We start from the raw sequence: 13,676 nt of genomic DNA on the forward strand, positions 1-13,676 counted from the left end.
GGAAGGAAATTCTTGTTCCTCTCTCTTCAAAACTATTGTATTTACCCGTTGAAAACGAGTCCCGAGTTTACTCGGGCATGTGTCTATGGGAAATGCATGTTGTAGCAAAATCAGTCCGTCCTCAATGGGTTAAGGAAGACTATAAGATGGAAGAGATTATACTGTAGTCACTTCAGTCATTGACCAAAAGTATGATTTTTAAAACATTGTCTACATACAAACAAGAGGGTCATTTGTGAGGTGATATGACATCATCAACTTCACTAATTTGCATATTAAGTGGTTCTGACCCATGTCATTGTCTTGTGAAAACATGTAAAATTGACACTTTATAATTTTTATCATTGATTTTCTCTGATTTCCCATGCTTTTTCAGTCAATGTCTGACTTTTGTGAACTTTCTACCATTTTGTTCATTTGACCTTCGCTTCTTTCAGTAAGGTTGCCTTGAATGTGAAAGGCTTTGCATTATGACCCAAGGAATGATCTATAAAGGACTGGGAGTAACAGGTGCTATCTGTTGTTGGCTTTGGGCTAAAAGAGGGGTGTTCTCTCATCCAACTCCTACCATTCCATTTGTTTGACTTTTACTTTCTTCATTAAGGTTAACTTGCATTGTTGACTGCTATTGCATCAAGACCTACAAGGAATGCTCAGTCATGGATTAGGGGTAAACAGGTGTTATCTGCTTCCAGTTTTTGGCTGGAAAAGGGGCGTCCTCTCGTCTTAATCCTACCATTCCATTTGTTTGACTTTTGCTTTCTTCCTTGAGGTTAGCTTGCATTGTTGATTAGCTTTGTATTACAACCTATACAAGGAATGCTTTATCACGGACTGGGGATAAACAGGTGTTATCTGCTTCCGGTGTTTGGCTGGAAGAGGGGCGTCCTCTCGTCCGACTCCCCCTCCCAAGAGGCCACATCCTGGATGTTGCCCTCCGTCTTGGTGGCGTCGTCGGTGCCGTTCTCCCGAGGGGCGGTCTGTTCTTCCGCCTGGAAGCACCGGCAGGGGAGGAAGGAGAGGTCAAAGAGGTTGTTGTAGAGACCGGTGCCGATCAGCAGGAACATGAAACCATCAACTGAGGTGGGAAAGATGATAAGGATGACAAGGAAACATGTTAAAATTCGAGTTATGTAGATTTTCAACTAATTTTAAACGTAGAAGTTTACAATACAGGGGATGTAAAGTGTGGAATGATTTTCCAGATGAAATCAAGATTATGAGTTTTAATAATTTCAGGTTTCATTTAAAACAGCAGCAGTTGTAGTTTGATATCCACTGTATTATATATCATATTATATAATAAAGTTTCATATCATGTTAAGAGATAAGTATTATTGACATCTGTTTTGTGTCAATCTCTTGTCAATGCCTGTATTTTCTTTATGTGCTATCATACACATGTAGATAAATTTTTTTCTCTCTTTCTGATTTTCTCCTTTTTTAATCATCATTAGACACTGAATCTACTGAATCTCCGTTTTTCTTCTGTCATATTGTATACATGCACGGACTTGCTGAATAACAGCCGATGGCTGAGCAAATTCCTTTTTATTACCTTGTTGAAATTAAATGAAAATGAAATGAAAAAAATGAGAGGGGAGAAAGAGAAGATTTAGTTTGTTTGTCTTCATCTTTTTTTTCTTTTTTTTTCATAGGGCGGTGAGTTGGCTCAGTTGGGAGCGCATCTGCCTTGCGATCAAATGGCTCAGGTTTGAATCCCATTGGCCTGAATCACAAAGGTGATTTAAATTTAGGCCATGGTTCATGCAAATTTCTTCTGTGTAAAAGCGAAAGACAGATTGCATGTGCAGGCAGACCTCCAGTAACAAATGCACGTTGATATATGAATGTCAAAGGTACACCTATTTCATGCTTATTTTAGTCCATGGACTTAAAAAAATGGACCAGTCTAAATCTAAACCACCTTTGTGAATTTAGGCCACTGAGTCTAGCTGACCAGTGTTGTGTGTAATCATACTCTGTCCCTGGATAATGGAGGTCCCGTAAGTGAGAGAGTTATAATCAACACATGTGAAAGATCCTGCTTCATTCATTCATCACAAAGAGCAGGGTGCAAATCCTGTGAAGTGGTCCTCCCACATATACACCCAAACCAGAAAAAGGGCAAATGATGACGACCCCCTGTGGTTCACCCTATGTCACCAATAGTCAGCAAACAGTATCAACTCAGCACATTGAGCAATATGATGAAGAAGAATAATTTGTTTCCTTCAGTCAACAAGACATTATGATCACACTATCCTTCTCAAAAATCTTTACAAATTTCCTCATTAATGGAGTAATGGAGAAAAATATCCAGATTCACTGGTATAGAAGAACTTACTTTTCAAGATTCCATAGGTGACATCAAATGGCTCCCCGAATGTGGGATCAAAAGCGTAATAGATGATAAGCCCCACGATCCACACAACGATAGTACGGCATGCATCTATCAAAGTTCGATGGACAGCTAGGAAGGCAGAAAGACACAAAAAAGACATTACTATGGCCAGTGAAGCTTCCCACCACTTGCTCTGAATGTTGAAGGTGAGAGGATGCAACCATGTTGTAGCATTCCTTGTAAGCACTGTTGGCAATAAATGAGGGGAGATGAGCTTTTTCAGCCAAAGATCTTTCCCCTTCTCCACTTTCTCCTCAGCCATCCTCATCTATTCCCAACTCTCCTTATACAGACTTCAAGGTACAGTATGTCCCCAAAAAAATTACAATCAGATTTTCGCATTGATAACACCCAATATGATTAAATTGCCTAAATGCTACTTCAGGGTCTTAGAATATAACATATTAGCTCTATTTTGCAGAAAACCCCATTTGATTTGGTTAAGCAGTCACAGAGAAATGTGGATTGTTGTAAAGCATGTCATGAGTCTGATGATCTCATTGAAGTTTAGCACTTCGATGATCTTGTTTGTGAGTACAATAGACAGAACTTGGAGGGGAGAGATTCCCGACATCCTCTACAAAATTCCTCATTTCTCTTTGACCACTGAAGCAAATCGAATGGGGTTTTCTATAAGATGTGGGCAATGAGTTATAGCTTCATACCCTGAATTTCTATTTAGATTGATTCAATATTTTTAAAGATATCATTGCCGAGGGTCCCGTTGTAATTCTTTTGGGGGACACACAGTAGAGACGTTTGAGGTGATACTAAGTATATGTGGTCCTTAACCCCTTGAGGATGGACTGGTTTTGCTACAACACACATTTCCCATAGACACCTGCCCGAGTAAACTCGGGACTTGTCCTCAACAGGTTAAAAGGACTGTTGTTTGGCTACAGAAAACACTAGAAAGAGAAGGGTAAAGAAGAGAAGCGACATAGAGAGAGTGTAAAACGTGATAGTCGATTTGCAGCAGGGAGCTGGAAGTTGAGGGTACACTTGTTTAGACGGTAGAACAGGAGACGGGGACTGTTGTAAAGAAGAATGAGGTGAAAATCAGGTAAAGGGTTTGGAAGTTGATGGGAGAAGAAAGATGAACCAGAAAGGATGGAGGAAAGGGGAAATGATAAAATTGTGGAGATGAGAGAGAAGTGATGAAAATGTGAAATTCCAGATGATGCACCGTGAAACTTAAAACATGAAACACAAGAGAAAACAAAGTCAGTAAGTGATGGAGAATGCTGACTGTGGAATGTGGAATCAAAAACTGCAAATATTCTATAAATTCTGTAAACAGCATCAATTATCCATTGTCATTCTCTGCATAGATATGCTACAGAATAATCAATGTATGTTTTTAAAGCATAACCAGATAAACAACTGTCTTCCTTAACTGGGAGATCCTCTTTAACACAGGCTAAATTAACATATCTTCTGGTGATAGGAGGTATGATGTATTCTTCACACTAAACACAGACTCCATTTTGTGTTGGCCCATGTTACCTGTGAGAGACTTTGTGACAGACAACCCAAAGTAGTTGTAGCCAGCAATGGAGAAGAGGTAGAGCAGGCAGAAAGCCAAGAGTTTGCCACTGTTGCCAATTTGAAGAATGGCATCTATGCTGTCCTCGTAGCGTCCAGTGTAGGCCTCCTCATCGGGAATGAAGTACAGGACTGGTAGGACAATCTGTGGAGGTAATAAAAGGAGACTGTGAACACAACATCAAGGTACACAAGCTTAGTTTTCTTTAATCTTACAGTCCATTTGCTGGAGTTCTACATTTAAAATGAGCTTAATTAAGTGGGGTTTTTTGGGTTTTTTTTACGTTATCAAACTTCAAGAAAAAAATTGAAGAATATTTCTTACCAGTCCCAAAATGAAGAACCCAAATGAACCTTCCATTCCGACAACCTGTGAATGGAAAGAATAGAAGATGCCATTAAATCTCAGTTCTCATCATACTAAAAATTCACTGGAATTAAAATATTGGACTACAAATCTTTCATATGCCTGTGTTGAAATGCATAAACTAAAGCCCATACATGTATGTTCAAATATCACACATCCCTTACTGAAACTGTGTAAAACTATGAAATACTATTGAATATGTTGAGCTCTATGAGGGAATACTGTATAAGTGGAAATTTTCAAGCACCTCCTCATAAAACTATGGTGAAAATAAAAGCATGCAGTAGTATGAAACTCACTATCTAAAAATTAAAAAAAAAAAAAATGTGTGCTGGTCTGTATGTCCTGAAAATAAATTCCGATCAATACATGTGCATGTCCAAAAGCCAATATACCATGGAAATTTAAAGAGTACTGGTAAGAATAAATCAGTGGTTCAGTTGAAGCAATCAACACCATGACATGACATGGACTGAGTAGACTTGTACATTTCCCCAGACACAGTTGAAAAATAAAATTCATACCCCTTCTTGCCTTTGATATGACGGTCCAGTAGTTTTACCTTGACCATGGCAAAGGTTGCATTGCTTTTGTCCCAATGTACACATTTTACACACAAACTAAACAAACATGTCATGTTGAATGAAAACAACAATTCCATCAATGCCAGGGGAAAAATAAATATGAACTATAAAGCAATCAATTACACAGTGACACTCTCAACCAAATGTCACCTGCAGTGCTGGGTAGGCCCTCTTCTTGAGAAATATCTCCTCTACAATCATCTGAATGGCATTCATGACCTGACCTCCTAAAATAAGTAGAATTCCTGAAAAAAAAAGCAAACAGAAAGCAACAATAAGTTTTCAAGACAAGTGACTGTCAAAATCTCAGCTTAATGTGACTTGTGAACAGTCATTATATCTCACATAGAGACAGCACAAATAGTCTTGAGTTGCAATGTTAATCACTCATAACAATGTTTTTAATAGATGAAAATATATGGGGCATATATGGGGCACACTGTGCCAGGCCTGTCCACAATGCCTTACCTAAAACTGTTTGACCAGCTTGTGCTGAATTCTCCTCCGCAAATATGGTTGACATTCCAACCAGTACCAAGCCAAACTGGAAAATAAGAAACAGGTAATTGTTTTGATTACTGTCATTACTCCTGCTTTTATTTTCATTATTGAATTGCTACCACTGTGACTGCTAGTGGTGCTGTTGCTGCTGCTACTTCTACTGCCACTACTACTACTACTACTACTACTACTACCACTACTACTACTACTACTACTACTACTACTACTACCACTACTACTACTACTACTACTACTACTACTACTACTACTACTACTACTACTACTACTACTACTACTACTACTACTACTACTACTACTTCTACTACTACTACTACCTCATTAAGCACTTCATATATTTCCAAAAACAATAGCATCATTGGTAAACATCTTACAATATCTCAATCTCTTTCCTATGTGCACATCAGCTAAATAATTATAAGGTTGAGGGAGTAACAATACTCATTATAACATTTATATTGCACCAAGCCTGTTTTACAATGAAAGGAATGCTTGGTTGTTTTGTTTTGTTTTGTTTGTTTATTGTTGTTTTTTAAGTAGAATATGTTCACTTTTTGCCTAAAAGAAAAAAATCTGCACTTTGAAGTTACAAAAATACAAATCCTTTGATAGTAATGCAAATGTCTATCCAGTATACTGTGTCTTTGCTCCAATGCACATCCAGGCTAGATTGTCTACAAGACTTTTTCTTGTTGCTACAGATGTTTCTATCATGATTAAACTACAATTATTAACTTGGCCTTTAATGAATACGTCTCAGACTTTTTTCATCACCTTATGACTCCAATATATCCCTTTCAATGTTCAACTCAATTTTATCACAAGAAAAAAAGAAAGAAAAAAGAGCCAACCTACCACTGTGACCACCATGCCTGACCAATGGTACCACTTTAGTTGTCTTTTCAGGAATATTTTCTGAGAGGAAAAAGAAAACGCACAAAATAAAAAAGAGATTATGAAGAGAAGAAATCGGGGTGACCATTCCGCAGAGAGAAACTTCACATTAAAAAGGCCAAGTGGCTCATATTTTCATGCCTTGGTGCTCCAAAAGTGAAAAAAAAAGTGTTGCCAAGAATAATACATGAATAATACAGAAGGTTACAATGATGGTGACGACTCTTCTTCTTCTCCTTCATTTCTTCTGTTTTCCCTCTTCTTCTTTTTCTTCTTCTTCTTCATTTTTTCAATCTCCTTCATGTTTTTGCCCTACTTCTTCTAGTTTAATTCTTCTGATGATAATACCAATTGTTGCATTGACAATGACAATGATGGAAACTGGATGTAGACGTGTTTTGCAAAACAAACTCCTGTGGCACAAAATAAAATCTCTAGGATCTCAACCAGATAACACTGACCTATAGGAATGTTGGAAGAAGCTTTGAGTTTGTGCATGCAGGGTGCTACTTTTCAACATTGACAATCTTCTTTCTAAACACATGGTGCATTGATCACCGACAAAGGAGGGGGTTGTTTGGAATGACAGATCACAACACAGGTTCAAACTCACCGACAGTATGCCCGTGAAGATGATAATTGACCCACGAAGCATCTGCCACACCGAGGCAGACACGTAGAGGAGACCGATTCCAGCCAGGGTGGTTCCCAGGAGATCACAGATTGTTGGTAGGATGATGATGAGCTGGAAAATTCTGAAGTGACATTGAAGAGTTAAAAGGATTGCATAATTTTGGTTGAAACCTAATTTCAGGTTTCTAACATTTTTTGGTGAGATAATGAGAAACCTCTTATGAAATATGAAAGAACATGTAATTCCATGAGGAATTCAACATTCATTTGATAAAAATTGGTTTTGAAATGGCTGAGATATCCAAAACAGAGTGATTCTAATAAAGTGTGGGATCCACCTTTTATTACAATCGCTTTGTTTCACGTTGTTTTTGGATGTTTCAGTCATTCCAAACCAGATTTTTATCAAATAAACTTTGAATTCCCCTTAAAATGGTATGCTAGTACTATTTCATAAGTGTTTTCTTCGTATCTCGCAAAAAGCAAAAAGCCCAAATCTCATCTCCACCAATACTGTACCATCCCTTTAAATCACAGTGAAAATAGGAGCCTTTGGACTAAGTACTGTAAAAGTGGAAATTTTCACAGCCTGAGCGTGAAAATTTTTCGTGCATTTTTGCATTTTGCACCATTACAAACTAGTGCAAAAATAAGAGCAGACATATATTTTTTCTTGTGATATATATCACTATCTAGTGTTTTGATAGCATGGATTTAAAAACCAAAAAAAAAATCATTATACCCGGCTGAAGGCAAAAGAAAAAAGAATGATAATAACTCATGCAAAAATAACCACTTTAGCAGTAATGGCTTTAATGTCAATTTCACGCCATGCTGAATCAACGTCAATGACTAAAAGTAAAATCACGTACACAGAAAGGCGAAGATTTCACAAAAATGCGGCATAAGAATGAGAGCCTTGTGAAGCAATCAACTTTCATGGGTTTTCAATGAAGAAAGGTATCAGTTACAACAACACGATCAAGCAAATAAGATGGCTCATCCCAACCAATCATCATGGAATAGCTAACAGGATAGTTTGGTAGGGTTAGTGCTGCCATCATGAAGAGATGAGACTAAAACTGCCATATGAACAGAACTCTGGAACTGATGGTTGCAACGTGTAATCCTTCTAAATGAATATCCATATTGTCTGGTCACGAGAGCAGGGGGGGGGGGGGGGAGGGGAATGCTTGGTTCTTTGAAAATTTTCCGGCATAGTGTTTTTTTCTTCTTATGAATAGTTCATACAGTAAATACAGTTGTAAATTTGTCAGTGAGATTTGGTGGGATTTTTTTTTTTAAAGATCCTACTTCACATATGGCAAAATGTTTAGGATACAAGTGAGAAAAAGGCTACAAAAAAGAACAAAATCAGGATAATCCTGGGCTCATGGTACAGGACTAGGGAAAAAAAGAATAGTCACAAATATGCCTCTCTCGTATACATAAATATACACACACACACAATTCACTTACCTTGGTTGCTTTAAGTTATCTACTGTGCTCGTCTCTCCTTGGACAGAGGATTCTCTCAACTAGGGATGCAAATACAATAAAAACAATTATCATTCAAACCAGATGTCCAAGAAGTACATTGTATGAATGAAGTCAGAATACAGGATAGGCTGTATAAAGGTGTTTTTTTCCCTCTGCATACATTGTACATTTCATTCATCTGATTTACACAAAGCAATAGCAAATAAAAACTATTATCCCTACCCCTATCATCAAGCATTCGAATAACAAACAGCCTACACAAACACAGATACTGTTTGCTTACATCTGACTGTCCCCAATGACCGTTAAATGAATTCCCCCATACTAAGCTGTAAGTCTGTGAAGAAAAAAAAAATGCCTGAGAAAAGCAAGAACAAAAGCAAAAAAGTTTAACAATATTGGCATATTTTGTACCACAAGTAGACATGTTTGCGATAATTCTAGGCTTAATCCCAAAACCATCCCAAGCATTACTATAAGAAGTAGATAGCTCAGAGGTTCCTTTGATGCTTATGCTTATTGATTGATCAGCCTTGCTGTCATATTCCCCCCGCCCCCCCTCAAAAAAGGAATCACAACATGGATATAGAATTAGTCTGAAAAGCTTATTCCCCCTCACCTGTTTCCGGAATGCTTCTCTTTCTTGTCTTCGAACAATCAGTAATCCAATCAAACACAAGCTCTCACCTGAATGAAGTAAAAAAACAACACCAACAAATAACAAAGATGGATTTAGGAAATCACACACACACACACACACACACACACACACACACACACACACACACAAGAAATCAAGTAAAATACACAGTTGGTAGATGAATACTGTGAAACAGAAATGTTCACACGCATTTTAATTTCAAGAATTTTGCGAGAGCCAAGATTCCCAAATTAAAATGCACGCAAATGTTCTTGTCTACACAGTGGCAATTCATGAAAATTTCATGCCACAAAATAGGCCTTTGCCTCCAATTCACAAAAATTTCATTCCTTCTACTTTTCTTGCTTTACAGCAGGTTGACCTTGAATTCAAAGTGCTCACTTCCATAAATGTAATCCCTCTCCACATAATTTAAAGTCATTTACATTAGTTTCCTGATTTGAGGTGTTCTGAAATTCTATAGACTCCAAACTTTCTGATGATGTTATTCTTAAAAATATTCTAAAAAACCTTTCAAAGAGAAAACTGGCCACTTGATAAGCATAGTTCTGATGACGTTATGGGTGTAGGAAATTAAGTATTCAAAATTAACATATAAAGACAATTTAAAACACTAGCAATATCCTTCATACAATTAAAAAGTTTCCATAAAGACACATCAGAACTTGTATGAATAAATAGGTGGTACACTGTAGTCAAGATATCAACACTTTTGATTTCAACTGAAATATACATTGATTTTGATATACATTTTGTATTTTATTAAAATCGCTTTTTGATCATATTTCTTGCCTTTGTGGTTTTGCGACTTTGTCAGGGTGGTACTAAGACATGAAAAAAAAAACTTTCAATTTGCATAACAAGGAAAAGTAGAAATTACGCGGTGCGTAACATATGTCCCCGCCGGAAGTAGCATTTTGTAACAAAATGTGCAATATAGGTAAAAAATCAAGGTCAAAGGTCAAAGAAGTCAAAGGTCAAAATTCTGTGTAGAAGTTTTGAAGCCCTCACCTAGTGCCATCACATAAAGCAAATGGAATCGAAATTGGGTTAGAAATGGCGAAGGAGTAGCATTTTGTAGCCAATGTACAATATAGGTCAAAAATCAAGGTCAAAGGTCAAAGAAGACAAAGGTCAAAATTCTGTGTTGAAGTTTTGAAGCCCTCACCTAGTGCTATCACATAAAGCAAACGGAATCGAAATCAGGTTAGAAATGGCGAAGGAGTAGCATTCTGTAGCAAAATGCACAATATAGGTCAAAAATCAAGGTCAAAGGTCAAAGAAGTCAAAGGTCAAAATTCTGTGTAGAAGTTTTGAAGCCCTCAACTAGTGCCATCATATAAAGCAAACGGAATCGAAATCGGGTTAAAAATGGCGAAGGAGTAGCATTTCGTAGCAAAATGTACAATATAGGTCAAAAATCAAGGTCAAAGGTCAAAGAAGTCAAAGGTCAAAATTCTGTGTAGAAGTTTTGAAGCCCTCACCTAGTGCCATCACATAAAGCAAACGGAATCGAAATCGGGTTAGAAATGGCGAAGGAGTAGCATTTTGTAGCAAAATGTACAATATAGGTCAAAAAATCAAGGTCAAAGGTCAAAGAAGTCAAAGGTCAAAATTCTGTGTAGAAGTTTTGAAGCCCTCACCTAGTGCCATCACATAAAGCAAACGGAATCGAAATCGGGTTAGAAATGGCGAAGGAGTAGCATTTTGTAGCAAAATGTACAATACAGGTCAAAAATCAAGGTCAAAGGTCAAAGAAGTCAAAGGTCAAAATTCTGTGTAGAAGTTTTGAAGCCCTCACCTAGTGCCATCACATAAAGCAAACGGAATCGAAATCGGGTTAGAAATGGCGAAGGAGTAGCATTTTGTAGCAAAATGTACAATATAGGTCAAAGGTCAAGGTCAAAGGTCACGACTGAAATTCTGTGTAGAAGTTTCAAAGCTCCCATGTAGTGCTATCATATAAAGCAAACAGAATCAAAATTGGCTCATAAATGACAGAGAAGTAGCAAATTGAAGATTTTGATCACACACGGACGCACACACGGACACACAGACGGACGGACGGACGGACACACGGACGGACACACGGACACACACACGTACGGAGCCCGTTTCATAGTCCCCTGCTCGAACTCGTTCGGCGGGGACAATAATGAGCCATCTTTCAATGACTGTTTCAAACAGATAAATCCGTCTTCATAAACACTTGGACCCACTGTGAGTGGGAACTAGGTGCTGTGTCATCCAAACAAAAAAATTACAACACCTTGGGGGAAAAGGGGTTAATGTTGTACCTGTAAACATGATGATGGTCTGGAACCAAGGATGATCAAACTCATGGGGCGTTGCAGTCACGTTAGTGCCATTTGGTCCATGGGGTATAGCAACACCCTTCACTCTGATGTATGAAAATGAAAGCAATAATAAAAAAAGATACTGTAAAAGCTATTATTTTCACGTACAGACATTGCTGCAAACGAGGAGGTCACATACATTTTGGGTTTTGGCACGATGCTGTTTTCGCAAATTTAACACCAAGGCCACTGTACGTGCATGCCACTTCAATGTACATGCCAATATTTTCATGTGTTGTTAAATTTCTTTTGTGGCCTAACAGTGATTTGCTAAGTTTGCAAAAATTAAACCCTCATGAAAATGACAGCTTTAATTTACAGTAGCACTGTATCAGGTAACCCCAGGGCGCTGTAACCAGAACGTGTTGCAGAGACTCCAACTCTCCCGTTTTCGACGGGAGATCTCCCGCCGAAAACCCATTTTTGCAAAAACTCCCGTTCTCCCGCTTGAGATTTAATTTCTCCCGCCTTGGCTCTGTGTCTCCCGTTGGAAAGGATTTCTTACTTATTGCTATTGTATGTTGAAAAAAAAAATAAGCCTTAGATAGCACCAGAGAGCACCTAGAACCCTTGGACTTCGCGCTTCGCACACATCAACTTGGAGTCTCCCGTTTGCTAGGGGTTTCAGGCGGGAGAATCTCCAGATCAGAAGGTGCTTTGGGTTGGAGTCTCTGGTGTTGGGGTCGCCGGTGTGGTTATGTATCAGGGAGAGAACTCAAGTCTCAACAGACTGCTAAACAGTAAAGTTTTTACGGTACCATAATTGGTAAATACAGCAACTGTTTGGGAACTGCCCTTTGTTGAGCATTTGTAACTACTAGTACTAGATAGACTATCCGTATACTGTAAAAGTGGATATTTTCGCGTGACTAATTTTTCGCGCTTGGACGGGTAAGAAGAGTTTCGCATGTTTTTAATTCCGCGAAATCAAGACACAACGTACCGGAACATATGGCAAAGCAAAAATATTCGCGTGCTTTTATTTTCGCATTAGTTTCTGGTTGCGCGAAATGCACGAAAATTTCAACACCGCGGAAATTTCCACTTTTACAGTAACCCTTTGTCCGTTATTCTATCTCTCTGCTCATCACAGACCACCGCCGGCACCACTTTTTTGAAAGTGGGGGCCCACTTCCAGGTTTCATGAGCTAACAAGCAAAAAAAAAAAAAAAAAAAAAAAAAAGTCTTCCCCGCAAAAAAAAAAGCCTTACCGCGCTCACACTTCAAGGTTTCTATTTGACCGGACAAGTATGTCTAATTCCGCAAAAAACTTCTCATTAATAATAATGACATTTGCTGGGTCAGTTTTTCGCTTCTGAAGAAGCCAGCAAATGTCATTACCGGTATTATAAATTTGAGAAGTTTTTCGCGGAATTAGACATACTTGTCCGGTCAAGGTTTCTTTACACACTACTCTACTTACACACAGTCGTTTTGTGCCTTCTTGCTCAAAGTGTTGATACTGCCAGTGACCAGCATACCTACTGCAAGCATGATTTGGTAATATGACAGTCCCATAGTTCCTACGAGCGCTTTGCGACGTCTGAAACTGAAAGTCTGCTGAAAGCTGGATGTTTTAGCCTGTGAGGGTAGTGCAGTGCAGTGCAAAGTGGTAGTCAACGTTGTGGTGTGGGTTAGCAGTGTAGGTCACATGACCTCCTGGTATTGTTGTCACATGATTTGGGGGGTCTCGGGATGGATCACAGAACTCTTACACATAGAAGAATCACTCGCCACCCGTTTTGTCGCCGTCGCTCGACTCATTGTCACGTGACGTCCGCCATTTTGCTTAGCGGAACTTTTTTGCGTGCAAATCCCAGCAGACGCTATCCACGTACAGTGACTTGCATGTTGTACCGTGTTTTTCTGACGTTCCGAGACCCTGAGCGAGGCATTAGAATGCCATATTGTGCGGCTGTAAACTGCACAAATCACTTGACAAAAGGATTTGGAAACAGGTAAGTTTGACACCAAGCCATGATGAGAATAAGAAGTAAATTAATTCCCCAAGTAACGTTTAATTAGGCGGATCGGTCGTATGTTGGCTTTCTTGTGAGCGCAGTAGCAAAGGTAGTCCTAACTGCGACCAGCCCCAACACGCAGTGTTCCCACAGTGTGTAACTGTCTACGGAGCGTCCCGGGGTTAAGGTAGTCCCAGACACTGGATTTTGTGTTTACCGTCGACATATCTGTTTACCACCAACTACTATGC

The 13,676-nt window shown here is 38.7% G+C and overlaps 1 protein-coding gene across 1 annotated transcript; it reads right to left on the bottom strand.

The window, feature by feature from the left end:
* Positions 1-851: 851 nt before the first annotated feature.
* LOC139717093 (solute carrier family 35 member F6-like) lies at positions 852-12,982 on the bottom strand. The gene is made up of 12 exons (XM_071628599.1): positions 12,888-12,982; positions 11,405-11,508; positions 9,066-9,133; positions 8,426-8,484; positions 6,927-7,068; positions 6,275-6,334; positions 5,369-5,444; positions 5,051-5,145; positions 4,275-4,319; positions 3,911-4,094; positions 2,348-2,473; positions 852-1,078 (listed from the first exon to the last, which is right to left on the bottom strand). Exons 1-12 carry the CDS (start codon positions 12,980-12,982, stop codon positions 852-854), a joined length of 1,281 nt encoding a protein of 426 aa, XP_071484700.1.
* Between the last annotated feature and the right edge of the window lie 694 nt (positions 12,983-13,676).

The sequence above is a fragment of the Diadema antillarum genome, unplaced genomic scaffold (assembly GCF_040938485.1).
Source record: "Diadema antillarum isolate AM-2024a unplaced genomic scaffold, OU_Dant_1.0 scf00000071, whole genome shotgun sequence".
Classification (NCBI taxonomy): domain Eukaryota; kingdom Metazoa; phylum Echinodermata; class Echinoidea; order Diadematoida; family Diadematidae; genus Diadema; species Diadema antillarum.